Raw genomic sequence first — 23,385 nt, forward strand, 5'->3', positions numbered from 1 at the left:
GTGTCACCAACATGGGCCATAGTCCAAGAGACTAATGACTGTTCTGTTTTAGCTGAGGACCTTGTTGCAATTCATCCAACTCATTGTATAAATGTCGATTCAGCATGAATTGTTAATAAACCTGTTGATACTGGGTTAAAATTTCACATAAACAATAATGAGTGTTAATCAGCAAGCAAATTTTGGAAACACCAGTGCCTTTCTCACTGCCTTGTGTTTGCACTTGTTAAGAAATTAACAAGCTAGAAGTCGAGGCAGTTTTATGTGAAAGATTCAGTATGGACTTCTAAAATATGATTGTTTTGCAATTGAGTTTAAAAGCAGATAAAACCTAGGTATAAATGAATCATGTGTGGTAGAACATTTCTTAAGTTTTGCATCCATTGGTTGTCAGGCAGGCACCTGTTGGCGTGTTGTTTTAGTGTGTGTGTCTGTGACGTAGTTCTGTTGGCTCAAACTGGTTGACCAGGGCTGCGTAACAGTGGGCTTGGAAGGGGCTGTTTTTTTACAACTGGATAATAACCTGTCTAGGAGCTGCTGAAAAAACTCCTGCTCATTGTGACTGGGTTACACTATACAGAACATTTGTCTCCTCTTGTGTCTTCGCAGGTGACGCTCTATGAATGTGTGAGGCCATAGAAAACTAACAGGACCAGAGGAGAGTGCACCAACTGTCCGAACATGGACCTTAGATTGAGACGGCTTTCGCCTCTCACCAGGGCAGGTCTTCATCTCCTACTGCTGGCCAGACTGGTGTTATCTTCTCAAACAGAGAGTAAGTATTTACACTGTCCACATGGCTCAGAGCACTAGCCACATGTTAACAGATTTACTCACAGATCCATTAGCTGCCAGAGTTTTTGTAAGGACAGCTTTTAAATTGAGCTTTATATGTTAGTTTTTGTTTTAGAAACATCTTTACTCCAATCAGGTATTATCATATTGATAATCAAAGGTCATTTTTACCTGGTCGAGCAGGTGCCCCATAAACTGCTGAGCCGTACAAACGTTTTGCAGAACATTCCTGTTTTGTATTGGTTTGGATACTTCCACAGGCCTCACATTTTGTTGTTAATTAGAGTTCTTCCACAGGAGTTATATTCACACACAAAAGTTGGTCATCACACTGTTTTTGCTCTGCGCTGTCACCCAAACCTTCCCATTGCACTCCCACACAGTGCCCAATATCTCTCCCATTCTTACAAAGCTTTCTAGTTGGTGTGAGCAAAGAAATGCTAATACATGCTGCATCAATGGCTGGCATTGTGTTGAGTTTAAACATTTAGTTTTTTATTTAAAAGCATGCTCTAGCAGCATTGACAGTACAGACCATAAATATGGACAATGTCTCACCACTTCCTTGCATTGGTCAAACTGACACTATTTTCCTGGGGATACCGAGCCGCAATATCGATGACCTGACTACACCTCCTCCAGACTCACTCTTCGTTTTATTAATACAGCGCTCTGCTCTACGTCCACTAGCTACAAGGAAATGTTGGATTATACACTGTACAACTCTCAAGGCCCCACGAGACTGCTTTTCGGAGCGGTCGGCATGGCAACTGGTAGTCGCCATTATGTCACATCCTGTTTCTATAGCGCCAAATAACTAAAACCTAACTTATCCAGAAAATTTACACTCAAACGTGCATCAATATCACATTAACTACCTACAATGACAGAAACCATCCTTGACAAAAATGATTTGATGTTTACTTTAGTGTTTTAGTTTGGCCCATGTCCCATCCACTAACATGGAGGGGGTGGAGCTTATGACCTACTGCAGCCAGTCACAAGGGGGTTCACTTTTGAGGAGATGTTACATCACCCATCTTTATACAGTCTATGCTACAGACGCAGTTACCATAGCACTTTATCATACACAAAACTGTAAATCAGAGCGATGAGCGATTTTAATCATCTTGCACAAATCGTTGGTCAGAAACCTGATTCATGTCCCAGAAGTACGTTAACATCATTTAAAATACAGATGAAATTTAACTCAACCTTAATGAGGAGCATATCATGACGTTACATGAACACAACACAATCAGCATATAAAAGGCTTAAAACTGTTGCATCCATTAAAGAATAACTTAGGCCATAGTTTAGCTGTGGTCTATGCTATGTTGATATGCCTAGTCACAGTGACTTGACTTTGACGCACTACACACTGCATCCATTAATGTGAACAGAGGAAAAAAGGTCAACAACATTATAACCACTGACTCACTGATGAGGTCGCGGCTGGGTTTGGAGACAAAAAAAATAATTATCTGCATGCATTGACCAGACCCTGGCAAATGCAATAATGGACCAAGTCTCATCAGAATAAAATTAAATAAGTATAAAGGTGAAAGCTTGAGCATGACCATTAATAAAAATGGAATTCCATATTAGTTTAGTCAGAGTAGTCAGTGTAGCATACCAGACTACAGATGATTCAACCAGTCAAAGTGTACACATTTTATTTTCACAATGGAAACAATAAGTAATTTACAGAATTGTTCCATTGCTTTCCGTGTGGTCTTGCAGAACAGCTATGAACACATTGGATATGTCTGATGATAATATACTGAGCTCTTCATCCTTACATGCATAAGAGAGATGTTTTTTCACTTGCTCTGACAGTTTGAGAGGTTTTAAGTACCTAATCAGTAAGAAAATCTACAACAAGAGGAAGTGGTTTTTGCAACATTGGGACAACATACACCAGTCGGGTCGCTCAGGAAATGTCTCATTTGACTTGAAAGAACCCATAATGTTGTAATACAAAGAAGGAAATGGAAATTGCCTGCTTTGCATGTATGTAACTGTTGCTGGCAGGGGATTTAATCTGGCTTGTATTCCCCTGAGTGAACTAACCTTACCCCCAAATGTACTATTAGCGCACACAAGAGGTAATGTAATGTACTCTAGATCTATAAGGCATCAGTTTCATTTTGTGGAACAATATGGGAAGTAGCAGCTTGCACAGTCTCTACTTGTATCAATCATTCAAAGCACAATCTATATATATGTTAAAGTCAGCGGCAAAATATGATAACACTTTCACAAGTTATGTAATAAAAACAACCAGCAAGTGAAAATGCAGCAATGATTTTGAGAACATTGTGCTAATGCATGTTGTGATCAGTTGACAGTGTGTAGGCTAGGCAGGGCCAGGCTGATGCCTTATAGGTCTCAGAGGTGGAGGTGGAGGTCCTTGGAGGGCAGTGTTTCTCCTCAAAAGGTTCATTATCGGGCCGGTTAGTTTATGGTTGCAATAAACACACTGTATAATTTCCCCCTATAATTTAGCAGATAGGAATTAATCAGCGAGCTTTGTCAGCAATTACTTTCTAGTGTGAGCCCTCTGCACCCTGGAGAAAATGAGAAGCATTAATTTCTCACGTAGAATTTAGTTTCTCTCCAAATGGTACAGAAATATATTAAACAGTTTGAATCAGATCCTTGGAATTTGTGTCAAAAATTGCTCTTTTTTTTCTAAAGAATGTTTCAGAAAAGTTAATTCTTCAAAATCTTAAAGGTCTCAGATGACCGTTGCCTGGAGTCAAAGATAACTGATATTATGTCAGAAGAATAGATTGGAGAAATTGTAGAGCGAAGTGAATTGTCTTATAATTTGCTGATAAGCTTTATGGAAAGTCACAATCGTTTTTATGCAAGGGATTTCACAGTTTATTGAAACAATTGTGCTACATTTCCACGCCTCTTACAGTATCTTACAGTATTCTTATATCATAATGTTTTAGAGAAAATGCCATACAGCTCACATATATAATGAATTTGAATTAGCAATAAAAACAATGAAACAAAAGCTTTACTTTATACATTCATACACATATATCAAGACTGTCAAAGTTAGGATGCAACATTAATGCAGATGCCTAAAGCATTAAAATAATGACACACATTAGCATAAGGCAAGCACATTTGTTCATTCCCATGTTGAGAAGAGGATTAAAATCATCATTTAGAGCAGTTAAAAATGTATTAACTGTAATTAATTTGCCATTAATTATGATTAAATATTTTGTTCCAGTCCAAACTTGGCAAAAATATTCTGCACACTATGCCAGTGACTGGGTTATGGTGTTCCTGCTAACATCTTACACCTGCTGTTATGTGCTGAACTGTCTCAGGGGCATCTTTGCACAGCCTGCACCTGGAGTCCTGCCTGGTGTTGTGGACTCCAGCCTCTACTGATGTATTTTTTTTTTTCGTTGGGTTTCTGCTGACTGAGGTATTCACTGAGAACTTCAGTGGGGGTGTCTTCCTGGTGATGTGCTTCTGGATTTTTGTTGTTTCATCCTGGTTGTGGCTGTGATGCTCACGAGTTCTCCGCCTCCTTCCTTCAGCTTAGTGTAAAACGTCAGGGTGCTGGATTTGGAGTGAAACCCTCTGTGCATTGTGAAGAGCTGCGTTGTCTTGATAACAGTGACCTCTATCTCCTTTGGGCAGCTTGTTATGCCAGTGGGGTATCTGGCAACAGGCAGGGCGTAGTCATTGATAGCCAGGATCTTGTTCTTTGCATTCAGCTGACTTCTCAGGATTTGCTCTCTGCAGGTATTTGGCCGTGGCTTGTTTCCTCATGGTCTCTTTGTGGTTCCATTTGCCTGCGTCTCTTCTCAATTTCTGCTATGTTGCCTTCTGGTAGTGCAACCCCCTCTGTTCTGACAAGCATCTCTTTACTTGTTATCATAGCATGACAGTTATCCACTCCAAATGAGATTCTGAAGTCATTGCCGTAGATCCTGGTGGTGTGGGTCAGTGGGTCTTTCTACTGGAGTACAGCTTGATGCCATGCATGTAGAGGAGGTTGCTGATGCTTGCTCCATTCTGTAGATGGCCTAGCAGACAGAACTCCACTATGATGACAGGAGCATCCATGTTGTGCAGAAGCAGGCTATCTGCCAGTAATCGAAGGTACTGCTCCCTTCAGGGGATCCTTAAGTATCAGGACTTTCCAGCATTAGGTTAGCCATTCAGGGTGTGTCCCATCCATCGGCAGCTGGTTCATTTGTGCTCACAGGTAAGTGTGAATCATGTCAAGGTTTAGCGGTGTCCAGCTCTTCAAACTTGAGACCCTTTCTTGGATGGTAACTGGGTATTGTACAGGTCTACCCTCAGGTCCACTGGCCACTGGGGATCGGTTTTATGCCTCCTTCACCCATAAGCTTTTCCTCTCCGACCTTGGTGGGTCTGCTCTTATGTTATTGCCCTTTCACTGAGAGTACACCTCGGACGGTTGGTGGAAATTGTTCAAATTCCAAAAGCTGGTTAACTTCTACTCACTGGGAGATGTTCCTATCTCCCATGACGACTGCTTTAGGAAACAAATTCAACGATTATAAAGTATGCAGCATATTTAAAAAAAATGAGAAAAAACTGTATTCATTGTGTTCTCATCCAGGCAGGGCTCATTTAGTGAGCTGTAACCTTCCTTTCCCTGACCCACCTTGGCTATGGATTTGCAACTCCCCAGGGTGGCATACATATAATGATTTGCAAAATAGAATCAGTTTATTCCCTGTTTCTTTGCCTCCCTCCTCCCTGCCTTCATGCAGCGTGTGGGTACTGCTACCATACTTGTGTGGGAGGTAATTTTGCGGGTCATGAACAAGGAGCAGTGGAGAACAATGTATTATTTATAAGAACAAATACAAGTGGCAGCAGTGTCTCTGCATCCAGCTCTTCAAACAGAAGTAAAGATTACTAAGACTTGGCTGAATGCTGTTTCGGGAAATTAGATTATGGGGAAAAGCAGGGAAGTAAAATTAACACTTTAGATTATTCGGCTAATGTGAATGTACATTCTTTTGAAGTTCCTCCCATTGTTGTATGCTATTATCAATCACTCATTCTCAGTTAAGATCAGATGTTATTCTGCGGTGACATTAACTGCTAATTACGGTTCTGCTCTTCATTGGTTCGGCAGCGTCTGTGCTGGAAGAGACAGACAGAATGTAAAGCTTTTTCTTGATTAGGATAAGATGTTCTGGGCAGAGACTTATTGCATTCTAGATTACCATGTCATGAGCTGAGTCTACTGTAGATGTACGACATTGAGTTTATAAATATGGACAGTGTGTCGCCACTTCCTTGCATTAGCTAAACTCTCCCACAGTGCAACGGGACCGCTTCACAGAGTTGTTGCCACGGCAACTAGTAGCCGCCATTATGTCACATCCAAAAAATTGACTCTTGAACATGCATCAACATTATATTATTAGGTAACTAAAATGACTGAAACCATCCTTGAAAAAAATAAAATAATTTGATGCGTATTTTAGTGTTTTAGTTTGGCCCATGTCCCATCCACTAACATGGAGGGGGTGGGGCTTATGACCTTATACTGTTACCAGTCACCAGGGGGAGCTGTACTTGCTTTGGCTTCATATTTGAGAAGTAGTTCCGCCTTCCATCTTTATGCTATCCAGAGTATACTGTTAGCTAGTTTCATCCTTGTAAGAGAGGCCTTTGGTTTTTGTGTGCAGCAAATACTGTATCATTTGAACATGATGACAGCAACATCACATGAACCAGTGTAAACTTCTTTCTTGTACACTGAGTGTGTGACATAGCATAGTTTGGACATTTGTTTTATAATAATGCACATTCTCCCCCTTAGACCAAGAAAGTGTAAATATGTCAAGGACAAAAAGATGCATTAAAAGGTCTGCCTGCTGTCTCCTGGCTGGTCAGTATATCCTTCCAACTGATAGGGCTGTCTAGACTCTGTGTCTCATTGTGAGGGTGTGGAGAAGCACAAATAAGCAATAATTCTGAACTTGTTTGCTAGAGATAGAAAGTCTATTTCTAGGAAAACCGGTCAAATAAGAAAATGGAGCAGTTTCTTAGTGTCCATCAATTTTATAAAATGATACTTTCTGAGCGGTCTATTTGTCCCGTTCACTAGTGAATGCCTGAAGCCTGAATGAAGTTTACTATCCAGTTTTCGATTTCTGAGGTTGAGATAGTATACCCACTTTGTGAAAACTGCTTGACAAAAGAAGCAAAATCCAAAATGTTAGGATTACGGTGCTGTGACGCATATTCTGGTTCAGTCCCGTAGTATTTCTGAGCTGTGAAGGCAGTGCGGGATCTCTTTAGAGGCACTTTACGTCTTCACTCCGTGCAGCAAGTACCAGACTTCTTCCTGCTCACTCTGTTACACCACAGAAGGAAGTTACCGGCGGTACAGGGTTGACAGTTTGCGCTGACAGGCCCGTCAGAGAGTGGCACTGGGGAACTGGCAGGATTCTCTGCATTAGAGGGCAGGGGAGTTGTGCTGTGAAACTCAATGAGCAAATGTTTGCTCTTCCCCTTATCCTCTGTAGAGTATGCTCTCTTGATAGGCAAAGTAAGTACTCCATTTCTGTTTACAAATGATTGCTTTTCACATGTTTCCCATGCTTATGGGATAATGTCATATTTTTTATTTTTTTTAATGGAATGATAACCAATGTTTATCCAACATTAGTTCCCAGCAATCCACCACCCAAAACATTTTTCAGGCGTCTTGCAATCAATCACTTATTCAGGACCACTGTTTGTATCACTTTCTTCTAAATTAAATCAGTCTTACTTTTCTCTACATTGAATGAGGATGGACACAAAGGGGTAATCCCATTTTGAATGTGGTGTCAGGCAATATTGGATTTATTTTACGTTTACTATTAGCTCAGGCAGCCACTGTTTTGTTCCAGCTAGAAGCAAACTCTGCTGACCTCTCCACCGAAATTGATTCCCTTTTCCAAATCTGTCTTGTTATTAAGAAACTCTGCATAAAGGGTTCTCCATGAGTCAGGTGGAGACTAGTAAGTGAGGCAATCCAGATAGTTTTTATGTCACTTTGACTGATCAGAGGTTGATTTGCATGGCTGCTCCCTCTCAGCTTCACAGCCTAATGAGTCTGTGTGAGGAGAAGACACTTTGTGTGAAACTGTTGTCACTTGTCATTGTGAATGGCCTCTGAAACACAGCTTTATTCCGCCTCATGCAACATTTGACTGCCTGGCTGCATGCCTAGACACCATTAAATAGTGGAACCCAAATGAGAAACGGGCCTGTAAGACAAGTGTGCTGCAGTGGGTAACAATGAGACGTGAAATGGCAAGCTGTAAACTGGAGGGGATGAGGAGTGGCTTTGTAGAAGAAAAGTTGTGACCTATGGAAAGTATTAAAATATTAATTTGTGGCAGTTTTTGTTGTTCTTTCACTCACATTTAAAACAGAAATAGCAAAAGTAGTAGCCTTTGTAGCCACCATTCATTTGATACAGATATTAAAACACTAACCAGTTCTATTATCAAAATAATGAATCTTTTAATTTTTCAGAGCATTTTATTACTGTGTATATCTGAAATGATTTTTGTTATTGTCATTAGTTGTGTCAACTGTTAGGATTTACAGTATATTGTGCATTCAGATGCTACTAAACTGATTGTTACATTGAAATGCTTGACATAATGTTTTTCACATCGGATTAATTAAATGTGAAATAAGTGGAAGGAAATATTTATGTGGGAATCCACTCTAATAAACTGATAGAAAGAAAATGTTTTCAGGGCTGTTGCATTACCTATGGCCCCAAATACTAACACTAGAATTGTTATGTGGTAAGGAGGTAGGACCCAAACGCAGGATAAGCACACAAGAAAACAAGAATTGGATGGAAGAATTTACAATTTATGACTGATGTAACAAAGAGTGTCAAATGCCAACCACAAGAAACCGAGTAGAAAGAATAGGAGCACACAAGGAAAACCCAATCAAATAATCAAAAGGAGGAAAACACAGGAAGTAAATCAAGAAACAAAACACCAAGGAAGACACAGAAACAGGAAATGCAAAGAAAACCAAACAGGATCACAGGAAAATGATCAAAAGTCAATGCCATGACAAGAATACAGAGTTTGATTTGCTACGCACTGCGTGGTAAAGTTATTTGCATATGAGAAACATAATCATCTGTCAGTCTTCAGCCTATTGAACACAAGCGTTCAATTTGTATTTTGAGCTGATCGTTAAAATCTCATCTAGCTCTAACATGCTGATGAGAGCTGAGAGGTTCTTCTGTTAATTTTACAGTACGATATGTTTGTGCAGAGGAACCCACACCTCAACGCTTTTAGTCACTTGAAATAGAAATGTCCGTGGTGTTCTGTGAGAAAACAAATTGTATGAGGTGAGAGAAAAGTCTTAGATCATGACATGTAATCAGGATGAGGTAATAAGTTAAATATATTACGCATGTAGCATATTGCAGATATTATGGTAATATTGCACATTCACCGATCTGGCATAACATTATGACCACCCTCCTAATATTGTATAGGTCTCCCTTGTGCCTCTAAAATAGTTGTTAAAGTAGTTCTCATCAGAGAATGGACATGGACCTTCTGAGGCTGTTCTGTGGTATCAGAATGTTGTCAGTGGGGGCCTTTGGTTCCTATGGGTGGAGGGGAGGGGCCTCTGTGGATCATCCCACAGATACTTGAACAGTTTGGGATCTAGTGAATTTGGAGGGCAGGTCAACACATTGTGCTGTTTTTCATGTTTTTTTTTTTTTTTTAATTGTTCCTAAATTGTTTTTGTGTGTGTCTGTGTCAGGCTGCATCCTGCTGGGGATAACTGCTGCCATCAAGGAGTGTCATTGCTATGGGGTGGGGGTGACTGGTTTGGTCTAAGTAACATCCGCACGAAGGCCAGGTCCAAAAGTTTCCCAGCAGAACTTGTGGTCAATGTTATTAACTTCTGTGGTCAGTGGTTTTAATGGTTAGTGTATGGTTAGTGTTAGTGTAGGTGTATGATTAGTATTGCACATGTTGGTTAGATGCTGGGGGAAGTTAGTGACTATGGCAACTGAGTGTCTTGATATCCCAAGGATAAAACATTTTTTTAGTCTGTCCTGGTTCTGGGGCTCCTCCGTCTCCTTCTCGAGGGTAGCAGGCTTAGCAGGTGGTGTATGGGATGGAGGTTTTCACCAATGATTTTCCTGATCCTGGAGAGGCAATTAGAGGTGGCAGTGTCATCCAGGGAGGAGAGAGGACAGCCAATAGTCTTTTCAGCTGACCTTATGACCCTCTGCTGCTTTTATCAGCTGCTGTGTGGCCAGCATACCACACTCTTGATGTTGGAATGGTAGAAGGTCACCAGCAGCCTCTCCTACAGTTTGCTCCTTCTGAGTATTCTCGAGAACTCTCTTTGCGAGATGTGTAATCACATAACTGCACAAGCATATATATATATGTATATATATGCAAAAACTGAATTCTTTATCAAGTTTCTTTCATTCTGAGTTTAGCCCGATGGCAATTGATGCACATAACCTGGCCCACCTACACATGTTACGATTTTGTTGATGTCAGTGTCAATTTAGTTTATTTATTTTTTAAAACAACACAAAAAACAGCCAGTGTAAAAGTCAGAAAGGAGTGAAATATGAATTGTATTAAAACTACTCTAATACTCTTTCCTCAATTGCATTTGAAGAAAATAATTTTAACCCAAACCCAACTCTGCTGCCTTTTTGTGCCCATCCATATGGTACTGCAATCACTATTTGTCTGGATACAGCTGCATGCTGTTATTCTCAATAAATACACGTAGAATGAGTTTAGAAGAATTTAAGTGGCCTTTCTATTATTAATGAGGACACTCTAGGCTGTCTCCACTCCACTCATTGATTCCCTGCTCCAAATTGCCTCTTAATTGTGTTTCTGGACGTAGAATAAGGTTTCAATCGCAGTTTGGCAGCAGTGTGCCTTTCAACATTTGACTGAAATATTTTCTAAGAGTATTTAATGAGCAGAGAGTGAGTCTTGGAGATGGTGGTGTTGGATTCAGCACAGAAGACGTTTGTAAAGAAGCCAAGGCATACAGCCCCCCTTGAAGTAGAACAAGGCCCATATATTTCTACAGGGAAATCCTTTTCAGAATTGAACTAACATACTTGAAACAGAAAAGAGATGTTACTAATAACAACTATAACAAACAAGTATGAGTCAGCTTAATTATTATTATTATTTTTTTTCTTTACTGTGGAAGTTTACTGTGAAGTCAACCCAGCTTTGCCCATTCACAGAATTTTTGTGGCAAAAAGTGGGTCTGATCTGTTGGGAAATGATTATGCAGCGGCATGTTTCCAGATAGAAACATGACAACCAAAAGCATGCTTGACTTGACTTGATCTGATATCCGATTATTTCCAGTGCATGTGTTTTATTGTCATGTTTGTTTGTTTCGTTTCGTTTTGTTTCGTTTCGTTTCGTATCGTATCGTATCCCACAGCACAAACGTATGCCCACTTTTCTTATCATTTTAATTGTCAGGGGGCATTAATAATAATGGGAGACAGGCATGTGTAAACTGGATGGATCTCCAGGTAATTGCAGAGGTAACTCAGTGAGACAGACAACCACTCACACTGACATTCACATCACCAGAATCACCGATTAACATAAAAGTCTGTGAACTGAATGAAGCCAGAACCATATATTTATACTATGTACTCATTAACAAAGACAATCAAATTGTCTGAGAAATGAATAAATAATCTATTTTAAGCATGTGGATTAAAAAAACAAAAAAAACAAAAAAAAAACATGTTTGGAGAGCCAGCTTGTGTCTCCAACTTCCACTTGAAAAAAAAAAAATGGCTTAAAAAACATCCCCTCTGTGACTTCAGCCATGCGTGTCCTCTGCGAGAAAGGCTTTATTCAAAGATCATCTGCTAAATGAGCAGGGAGGAGTTGGCATTTAGCAGACGCTAAACCTATTATACCCACACTATAGCTATAGCTGTTTTTCCTGACTGGGTGTGTGTGTGCGTCAGTAATGTAAATGTCAGTAAATTGTTTGTGTGAGCAAATCTCTTACTGACCTATTCCAGGTGACATACTGATTGTCCAAGCACTCTACCAACCCACCAAATCTATGCAAACCAGTCGGTGTTCGGCGATATGAAGTGATCCAGAGGTAGTTTAAAACTGTGTGTGTGTGTACGTGTGGTTTTTTATACATACTTGAAAATGTCACAGGCGTACAAGTGAAAGGCTTGTTTTATACAGAGCTGAAAAATTACAAGTCAGATACAGTGTCTGTACTCCCCTGCTTCTGTTCAGCGACTTGCAGGCCGTTGAGCAGACGTGAGCGTGGCGAAGGGACGAGTGTCAGTGTCTGAGTTATGAAATGTGTGCCCTTTACTACTGTCCAATTAATCTAAACCACCTGTTTCCACTGTAATGCCTTCTGGTTTTAAGTTGAATCCTCTTGCCCTGAAGTATTTGTGAAATCTTTTTAATAGGTGTTTGGAGTTTTTAAGAGATCTCTGCAGTTGTTTATGACCAATAGAAACCATGGGGAAAACATTGCTGAATAATATTATGATCCAGTCACTTCTTTTCCATCCACCTTCTCTGCCTCCTTGAAACATCTGATAAAAACCCTCTGTGCTGGTCTAACTCTTGCATGCTAACTTATTCTTGCTTATTTCTATAGTCCTGTTGTAGAGCACACGTGTGGAAGACTGACTCGTGGTATGTGCTCCTTGGCTTCTGTCGTTAGCAGGCACACATCAGTTAGCTTTAGAGCACCTCAGCAGTGTTCAAGAAGATGGATCAAGTGGCTCAAACCAGGCACATTTCAGCCTTAACCTCACCTCTCCAACCTCTGTTCGTATTTCTGTATAACCGATTGAATCAAGAAGAAAAAGAAGAATCTATATTTTTTTCGCCAGGCCACTTCTCTGACCTTTAGACCATGGCTGCAGATAGTCCCTTAATCTGTAAGTGTGCGTGGCTTTGCTATAATACTTGTATTATTGGGTATCGTATGGAAAGGAGGCACGGATCACAGACACACAAGCAGAAGTGAGGAAGGGAGTAGCCTGTGAGAAGACGTTGTTGTTGGCTTATGCTGCTTTTCAAAGTTACTTCACAGAAACACTCTTATAGCAGCTGACAGAGGTCAGTCTGTGGGCAGCAGTCAGAAGGAGGTGACTGACTTGCAATACTCTGATGCCTTCAAGGACCAACACCTCAACCGCCATCCAGTTGTCTCCGCCTGTCTCCGCACAAACAACATCACCCACTCACCTTACATTCACGAAGCCACTTCGTCCTCCAAAGATAAAAACAGCAGCATTAGAATTCTTTCTGTGGTAATTAAAGGTGTGGCGTCTATGGTGGGGACGTCCAGTCGGTATTCTGTCTTGAACAAAGGAGTGTAAAGCTTTGTGAGGGTTACAATGGTGTGCTAACAGGACTGGGTGTCCTTTCTAACAATGACCTGAGCTTTCGGCACGTGAGTGGACGCACAGGGCTCGCCATACCAACGCCACAAATAGAAATACCATCACACTTGATTAGCTCCACGACACCATCCAATTTGACTCTGATACCATCTTAAGAGAAATACAATTGCCTTTTCTGCAATTAATGTCATAACACAATTTGTGTAGCTATAATTAGTTTGACAGATTATGGAATTACTTGGAAACTTAAAGGATTGTTCTATATTTAGTGCGAGACAGGGTTAGTCGTGTGGAGCCATGTGAATGACTGTGAGCAGGGGATGCAGTGTGATGGTTTTACCTCTGCACTGCACAGCAAAGTAAAGCTGTTTACGTTGACAGACATGTGCTGGTCCCAGTCAAGAGTCACCTGTGGCTTTTTTTTCAGCTCTCAGTGCTGTCCTGTCAGCCTCGCAGAGGTGCTCAAAGTCAAAAGGGGCACGTACATTTGCAATATACTGTATGTAACTGGTGCGCGCACAGGAGAGTGAAATATCATGGTCAACAGAAGAATATGTGAACTTTTATCAATCAGATAATTTAGCTGAATCCAAATTCTGCAAAAACTGCTTGATATTGCATGCTTTTACATCCTGGACATGACAACAAGACACATTTATGTTCACATTCAGTTTGTTTGTGTGCTTTGGGCAAGGCAAAAAACAACTATTCAGCGTTTTTCCCAGATGTATACACCTGGTTGGTAAACACCAGTAAATAGTTTATTGATAGTGCTATCAAGTGAGATAACTAAATCAGCTTCCAGTTAGCAATAACACTACATTAAAGTAAAATTATACATTTTTTGAAAAAGGTGAGCAGACATACATTAGCCCCATGACATTATAAAGTGACAACAGAAACATGGCATTGGTCTGTTCATACCTTTTACATAGTTGCACGACTGTGTCATTAGCTAGAGTTAATGATTACTGTGAAAAGGCAACAAGTGGAGGATTAGGTCGGTGTTGCCATACACCCGACTGTTCACAACCTCAAAGCTGTTTAAAAAAAACACCAAGATGCGCATCCGAAACCACCCAAAAGTTTAGAATGAGATTTTGTTTAGTATTTTAACCACACAGACTGCTTCTCTGAGGGCAGGTTATCATAAAAAGCAATGCAGTCGAAGCACAGGAATCATACAGCAGCAAACTAGCAGCTACTACAATGCCATTTTTTGCCATCAGCCATGTAGTCCATTGATGCTGGCCAATGGAGCGCTCATTGGAACAGATGTACTTCTTTAGCCCATGCATTCAACAACCCAATCACTATAGATTTGTGGACTGTGAAAAACAAGATTTTTTTCTTATGTTGGTGGTCTCCGCTACTTCTGACGTATTCTCTCATTTATGAGAAGAGCAACACGAGTAAGCAGTGGTGAATCTCAGAAAGCCAAATACAAATTCTAGTAACAAAAGAAAACTTTGTGGTGCTTGTTACGCCCCAGCTTGCGTGACCTTTTTGTTTTAACTAGGTCTGTCAATCGAACAAATTAATCACCATTTTTATCTGTTCGGGAGGAGGTCTCTCTGCGCCGGCTGTGCGCTAGCGGGTGGTGTTTGGAACTCCTGTGGTGGCTCTGTTCGGGTTGACAGTGAACGCAGGTGGCTTTTTTTTTCTTGTCGGGAGAAGCATCTGGCGGGGCATTGGTGCTGAGCTTGCAATTCAGAGGACCTTTTATGTTTAGCCACGACTGCTTGGGGAAGTTTGTTTCCGCTCGCCATCCACGGCGCCGCTTCTGCATCACTTCCTGATTTCCCAAACTATGGGCGGGGCCGAGGGTCAAATGCGATAAATAAACAGCATTAAAAGGAATTTGTGTTAACGTTATTAACGCATTAACTTTTGACAGCCCTGGTTTTGACTGTTCCTTTGTGCTTCACAGGTTTTCTGACAGCAACCTATAGCATCACTATAATCCATGCACAACCGTCAGACTTACATTATCAAGGCCCAATGTTGGTTTACAATGCATGTTTATTTATGGATTCAAGTTTTTTAAAGTTAGGGGCTTGATGGCTTGGCTGATTTTACAAACATTGTATTTGAATAGGTGTGGCTGCAGACATGAAACAGCGTATTGTTATTGCAAGACTTACAGCAGACATAGAAATGTAAAATCCCTGTAACTTCCCTGCAGCTGTTCCTCTGTCAGTGCTCTGTATCTGATTCCGGTTATCCTCTCTTACCCTCTTCCTGTCCTAATCTACTCTTACTGTCTCTCCCTTAGGCATGCCCAGTTTCATCAAGTCCCCTGACGATCAAACAGGGATTTCGGGAGGAGTGGCATCGTTCGTATGCCAGGCAGTGGGTGAACCCAAACCTCGCATTACCTGGATGAAGAAGGGGAAGAAAGTCAGCTCTCAGCGCTTTGAGGTAGGACTTGCAAGATGGCCTCAAAGCCTCCTGTGTGATGTGTTAGAATGTGCAGCACCTCCTCGTCTCACACCTTCACTGCTGATTACCTCTCAGTATCTGTGTGTGACTAAGACAAGGAGAGGGTTGTGTGCTGAGATTTCATAGTATGTCGTTCTCCACTTTGCACGTGGTTATGTGCAGTGAGGCTTAGCTGTAGGCTAGTGGTCTAGTTACTCACAACCGCCACGCACGAAAGCCTATGCAGCAACCTCGTCTGTGTGCATGGAATGCAAATGAGGTTAGTTGCAATATTCTCTTGAGAATACCTGAGGCTCAGAATCAAAATGGGCAAACTGTCTGCGGGTTAAATAGTAGCACTGACAAGTTAAAGCACATAACTGTGATAAGACACTGTGGCTAAGCCAGAGGGAAGCACATCATAGTCAGGTTTATTCATTGTGTGTATAAGAGCATTCAAGGGTACCGCAGGGCCTTTTACCATAGCCTTCAGGGCTGGATTAAAAATGGTAGGGGCCCCTGGGCCAGAGCCATTTTGGGTGCCCAACCCACAGAGAATTCTTTGGAATATACAAAATGCTGTGAGCGTTGCACACGTCAGCTTCTATGTCTTGACTTACACAAAGCAAAGGGAACAACTGATATAGAGTCACACCTTAAAAATGAATGGCTCAAATGTGAAATACATAACAAATGTAGTCCCACTATGTGATATACAAAGTATGCTGTGTCATATCCTAATTAGGAGTCAATTAATAGTTGCTGCTGGGAAGTAGATGAACCTTTAAACCGTTACAAATCCACAAATGAAGTTTTCATGTTTTTTATTAACCGAGTTTTTTAGGAGTGGGATAGCATAACCCAAGTCTGAGCTTAGTTCATGAAAGGATACTCCAGAGACAGAAAAGGCGATCCATTGTCTAATCAAACCTTATGCCAGAAAGGTTCATGATTATTAGGCTGTGGCAGCACATATAGTACATGTTAGTAGGATTAGTTTAGCTTTGGTTGTAGGACACTAGCACTATCATTTGTCACTTTTATGGGCTTTTAGGGAGAAAAAACAGAAGCTCCAAGTGTTTGCAAGTAATTGTTCCATTGAAGGAGGTTATATTGTGTTGTTGTTCACCTTTTAAAACAAAACACAGCCACAACCTTGTATGAAATCAAGCAGCAGAACCAGTAAAGATACTTGGACTTTGCCTCCCAGCCGCTACCTGCGTTCAAAGCTTGCTTTCACATCAGCCAGGGGTAATGCCAGGCTCTCAGGCAGTTTATGTGTTACAGTCTGTCGACTTCAGTATGTTTTCATACTATGAAATGCTAGTTTTGATGTTTTGGATATTGTTGGGCTTTCAAAGTATCCAGGTGTCCAGTGCACTAGCATACTAGGTTAACCTCCAACCTAAGGGCACCCAGGAGGCATCCTCACCAGATGCCCAAACCTCCTCAACTGACCCCTTTCAGTGTCAAGGAGCAGCACCTTTACTCTGAGCTCCCTCCAGATGTCCAAGTTCCTAACTAAACCACGTTCTGCTCCATTCTCCCAGTGAACAACACCCCCGAGATAAATAAATTCCTTTGCTTGAGGCAGGAACTCACCACCAACTTGTAGAAACAATCCACCATCTTCCAGGAAAAATGCCATGGCCTTGGACATAGAGGTGCAGCCACTTCACACTGAGCTGCAATCCATCCTAGAGCATGCTGAAGGTCATTTTCTGATGAAGCCAACAGAAGCGGTACTGCAGCTCCATTTTGGCCATTCTGTCGTTTCATCGAAGGCTATGAATTGTCTGGCCCTTCCCCTGAAACCTATTTGCCTTAGGAGACCCTATCAAGACACCACAGCTCCCAGGATGACAAGGACATAATAGCTGTTGTTGTTGATTGCTCAAAGGAGCTAGGGAATTGACATGTGAATCATAGCTGGTGATAACTTCCAACTAGAATGCAACAAGAATTATAAATAGAGCATTCGTATCCTCGGACTCTCAAGTTTAACTGGTCAAGCTGGAGCTCGCAAAAACATTATTCTGAACTCGGCATACGCTGTATTCAGAAAATGATTCCCTAAAAATGAAAATAATGACAACTATTTTGTGGGGTACATTTTAAAGACTCCTTGGTAGTCCATCCTCATGCAAGGTGTGCTCCTTGCTATGATCCTGTTGAGCACTACTTTTAAGAATTAATTTGCAACGTATTATTTATAAACCTTGATGGGACCGATGCGTTTACACTGGCCTGATCCGATCCTCCTGCAAAATGCAGTGAATTGCTTCTGCACTGGCCAGAATGTGGACATTTTAATCATGCGCCTGCATTAACTCACACAGCAGCTGCTTCATAAATGGGACTGTATAAGCCTTCCTGCAGGAGTCTGGAGCAGCAGGAAGGCTCATTAGCAGCCAGCCAACCCAAAGGACTTCAAGTGAAGTGACTCAACATGAGTCCTGCGTAGATGGAGACACTTGGTTCGTGTCGTTGTGAGTAATAGGAATTATCTTCCACCTGTCTGCTCAGCATTACTCAAACTGATGGCTACCCTGTGTGCAAGGTTGGTGTGTCTCCTCCCAATGCAGGGGGATAGTCTACGTTTCACCCAGTATTTTAAATAGATGAATGAAAGCCCATGCCTCAATGCATCAATTTGTCTCAGTGTTGCATGTATTTTGCTGATATATGTTGTTGTAGTTTCAAGCTTTGGATATTTAAATTATTGAGTGGATATCTCTTTGAAATGATTAGTTTAAAGAGAAAAAGGAGAAGTAGAAAGGCACATTTGTGATGCTGGAACCATGAAATATCGTTGCACGAAAAATGACTACTCATCAAAATGGTTGACAATTGATGAAACCGTGAAATTAGCATGCAGTTTATTGAAAGAATCTGAATAACCCCATATAACCCTAATCCTAACAATCCAAGCAATCCCCAGTCCTAGTCTCAAAAAACATTATGGTACCACAGCTCTATAATATTCAAACAACAACAGAGCTGACTTTCTTTATCAGTGTCATTTGTTGTTAAGATGTCGACTTTGTAAATTTGGATCTGTGTCTCGTTTCATTTTAATGCTGTTTATTTCCATCACTCACTTTTATCACGTTACTGATCAGGGTTGGGATCCTCCCAAACTAGTCCCTGTTCACTGCTTTTAAATTGAACTTTACTGGCATTGGTTGGATCTGGTTTTTGCATAGACTCAACTAAAATCTTTCCAATGTCTTTCCTAGTTTCCAGATGTAGATAAAGATTTGCTTCCTGTATGCAGATGTTAAGAACTTATTTTTAAATACTGTTTATTTCCAGTCCCAGCTCCTGTACAATGCCTATATAGTTAATTCATATCAGTCTTTTCTCTAAACTTTCTTTTGGACTAAGTATTACTTAATCTGATGGCTTCCCTGTGCAGGTGATGGGCAGACTTCCTACATTACCAAGGCAGGAAAAGAGTGCAGCTCAGCGCTCTCTTCATTGAAGCAAGAATGTGATTTATGCCAGTTGTCATGCTGGGTCACACATATTACTATGGAGCGGAAGTGAAAGGCCTAGTGTCCTGACTTCTGACCTTTAGTCTTTACCTTCCCGACATTCCTAAAGCCCCTCGCATACCGGTTATTCACTCAAGCTCATTGTTGTGCATGCCTTCCTTCAGCTGCTCTGAGGGTCAGGACTCAGGTCACATCAAGTAACTTGATCAAACTCTGTGAGATGTTGTTCCTTCTATTTTCACCACCTCTCCTCTTCTAAATTTGAAGACTAATTGTAGTTAATTGCAGTTTGGGGCTGTTGTTGTGTATCTGCACCACAATCATACAGGTGGTTGTTAACAGGTGAAAAGAAGAATCAATTTTAAATGCTTTTCACGTATCAACTTTAAGATTTGTACCTTGAGCAACAAACAAGCTTTAAGTGATAGCTGAATGCTTTTGTGTCGTACGGGTCTGCAACGGAGAAATGCAAAACGGGCGTGAATTTGAATTGGAATGCGCAGATGATGTCGTTAATCCCCCCTGTGCTAACCCTCTGCTATCATCTGGCCAGGTGATAGAGTTTGATGACGGCTCAGGCTCAGTGCTGCGCATCCAGCCTTTGAGAACCCACCGTGACGAAGCCATCTACGAATGCACAGCCACCAACAGTGTGGGAGAGATAAACACCAGCGCCAAGCTCACTGTTTTGGAAGGTAAGACCTCACTGCCTCTCCTCGCCTCACTCACACACAGACGGGTATTTCTGTTCATGTGATCCTGTGTCACCCTTTTATTAGAGCTTGTCTTCTTGCGTCCAGACAACGCATTTTTTGTGTTTACCTCTGAAAAATGTCTTTTAACTCATTTCAGTTAGTTGAATAGAGTCATGGCACACTAAAGGCCCAACTAAAGGCTGAAAACAGGAGCAGTATTGTGCCTAACTGTAATGTTCTTGGTTCGTCCGATGCAATGCAAATGGAAATGTGAAGGCTAAACAAGACTTTGATTTAGGTTGTAGTTAAGTCCCTGGTTGCACCTTTGGAAGAAAAACAACTTTTAGTCACACATTTCCACTAACTATGCACGACTAAGAAGCTATTTTTACAGACTTGCAAGGTCTGCAGGTATTTTCTTTCCATATGGGTCCCAGCTGTCATCAGGCGAGATCTTTCCATATGGGTATATTTTTAAAAAGAGTAAATGTAATGTTCTTAAAGATGGTCTAAGCCATTCTTAAAAAAAAACGCTGAACAGGCATACACCCCTCACTTTGGCGTTCTTTCAGAAGCTCAGCCCCCAGTGTTTCATGGACATGCTCACTAATAAGAGAGAAAAGTGGGTTTTGTTGCATTAACATGATACTGTGAGATTGGAGTTTAATATTCTTGTCTCACACTGTAGTCGTTAGTAGTGGTTAGGGGAGCAGCTTTGAGACCCAACGGTTACATGTTCGCTTCCCCGCATGAAGAATTCTTCATTGCCATGTCATTGCCAAGTTCTGAGAGATAGCTCAGTTAGAGACGGCTCATTTGTGTTGAGTAAATTCAACTCAGATCATGTTAAATTAGTTCAACTATAGCCCACTGTGGGATTAAATAAAAGGATTATTTTATGATCATTATAATTTAATAATGTTAAGTTAATTCAGTTTAACACGACTATGTAGCATTTACTTTACACAGTCTGATTAGATTAGACTTAAACCATGTTGTTATGATTAATTCCATATTGTTTTTCACATTTAAACAACCATGCATTGTTGCCATTATCCTAGATTGAAAAACATCCAGCATTTCATTTCTTAGAGTGTGCACAGCATGTGATGACCCACAGATAGTAAGTTAGCAAACTGTTGCTGGATGAGTTTCCTAGAGCGAGTGTAACATTGTGTGAATAAGGACTTGACACACCGCTAGCTCTCGGAGGTGAACTCATTTATTCTGGCAACTGGCGAACTGGCGAATTTAGACAACAACAAGAAAACGACCATGTAATTTAGCCGCCCGCTACTGGTCCTGCGTGAATAAAGCAAATATAACAAGGGAGAAGAGTTATCTTAACACATATCAACTTTTAAGCTGGCAAAAGTTACTCTTGCATTATCACAAGGCAGATGTAATTAAGATAATTAAAACAAAGACATACATAGAAACAATTATAAAAATATAACAATTGTGATTAAAAACGAACGTGACACATGTCTCCCTCGGGAGAATTGTACAAAAGGGGGCAAAAGGAATATATAGGGGCTACCACAGAAGAAGAAATATCTGAGGAGGGGACTCTGAACCTAAAGTGACACTTACGCAGCAGCTTCTGTTAACAAACAGGCATAGAAAGTACACATACAACAGATTTTGTGTAATTATAATAAAATGTTCATGTTTGATCCTGTTACACTGGCACGTCACATCTACACAACAGTCCCTCTATTACAGTTGACAACAGCATTTATTCTGTGTAACAGCAAAACTAAGAAAAAAGAACAGAATAATGCTCAAGGCTTTCAACTACGAAAGATCCTACCTTTTTCTCATTCTTGGAGTTCAGCATTAACTTGACAGAACGCAAACTGCAATGTAAAGGCTTGTTTAAAGTACTGCGGGACATAGACACTGCAACCTAAGCACGTAGACTACGCTTGTGTGAACCATTTATACTATTGTGCTAGTCTGCGCTGTGTCTCTTTTGCCAGTTGGGTTAATTTTTGTTTCTACTTCCTGGTTCACTTTCAACAATGACGGCTGATACTTTTGCAGAAATTTTGCTGAAATACGCTACTACCAAGCAGACCAATCACAGCTCTTGCGGTCTACGTCACCACAACGTGTAGTTACATTTCTGTGGAGGTGCACGTCAGCTATGCCGCTCGGTGTAGCTGTGTCATGCGTAGCTTTCACCCCTACCGTCTATATTCTGGTTCTCCTCAGAAAGTTTAATCACAGTGACAGAATTGTTACTGGAAAGCAGAATATTATTATTTAGTCTTAATGCATTGTCCTCATGGGTCTGTAAGAAGTATTTCACATGGTTACCACAATAACATTTTTTGATTTTGCACCCCTATCCCGTCAGTGACCTGACACTATCAGATCCAAGCTTCTTGCTTAGACAAGGATATAACATCTGCTTTAAATTATTTTTAATTTTCTATTGAGTATTGCTTCGTATTCAGGATGTAGTTTGTTCATGGACTGCGGTTTTGATGTTATTCTGATCTGATTCTTGTTATGAGTTAATTCAGTCATTCTGTGTTGCCCATAGCTGCATCTGAACCAAATCCTCTGTTACAGTAGCTACACTACAGCAGACATATACTTCAGCTGAGCTCCCTTTTTAACAGAACAAAATGTCTGTGGTTCAGCTGTTAGATTTCAGTCTAACAATATAACTGTGTGTTCGTGTTTACTGAGCAGGAATATGTTGAAAATAATTTTGGCTGGGAACCTCCTCTAGGTGTGTCTCTAGATAGCTTTGTTCTTTGCCAGCGGCAATATGGAGCCCAAACACATTTATTTAATCGACACTCTAATTGGTAGACAAACAACCACACACAAAAAAGGCTGTCTCTCTGGCAGCCTTTTCCATATCATTCAGGGACCCATTACACATATTTTGCCATGTAGATATTGTCAGCAGTAAACATTGCACCAAACAAAACCAACCTTTTTCAGAACACTCAGGTTCTTGTTAAAGAGGCGGGCACTGGCTGATTATCGCTGTTATCTGACTGATATTTCAGACTATAAAACAAAGAAAAAGCTTTGAACTGATATACACCGATCACGCATAACATTATGACCACCTTCCTAATATTGTGTAGGTCTCCCTTGTACCTCCAAAACAGTTGTGACCGGCCTTCTGAGGGTGTCCTGTGGTGTTTGCCAACAGAATGTTGTTAGTGGGGGCCTTTGGGTGCTGTGGGTTGAGGGGAGGGGCCTCTGTGGATGATCAAACAGATACTTGATCAGTTTGGGATCTTGTGCTGTTTTTCATGTTTTTTTTTGTTGTTGTTCCTAAACTGTTTTTCTGTGTGTGTCTGTGTCAGGCTGCATCCTGCTGGGGATGGCTGCTGCCATCAAGGAGTGTCATTGCTATGGGGTGGGGGTGTCTGGTCTGGTCTGGTCTAGGTGGGTGGTACATGTCTAAGTAACATCCACATGAATGCCAGGTTCAAAAGTTTCCCAACAGAACATTGAATTGCCACAAGATGGTCAATGT

At 41.0% G+C, this 23,385-nt stretch overlaps 1 protein-coding gene across 1 annotated transcript in view; it reads left to right on the forward strand.

The window, feature by feature from the left end:
* ptprfa (protein tyrosine phosphatase receptor type Fa) overlaps positions 1–23,385 on the forward strand; it is a 176,288-nt gene that overhangs the window by 12,807 nt on the left and 140,096 nt on the right. Inside the window, exons 2-4 of the mRNA XM_084548704.1 lie at positions 610–775; positions 15,540–15,685; positions 19,736–19,877. Of these exons, the coding sequence (XP_084404830.1) occupies positions 682–775; positions 15,540–15,685; positions 19,736–19,877 (382 nt within the window). The 5' untranslated portion in view covers positions 610–681. The remainder of the gene's footprint in view (positions 1–609; positions 776–15,539; positions 15,686–19,735; positions 19,878–23,385) is intronic.

This window comes from Chelon labrosus, assembly GCF_963514085.1.
Source record: "Chelon labrosus genome assembly, chromosome: 7".
NCBI classification, from domain to species: domain Eukaryota; kingdom Metazoa; phylum Chordata; class Actinopteri; order Mugiliformes; family Mugilidae; genus Chelon; species Chelon labrosus.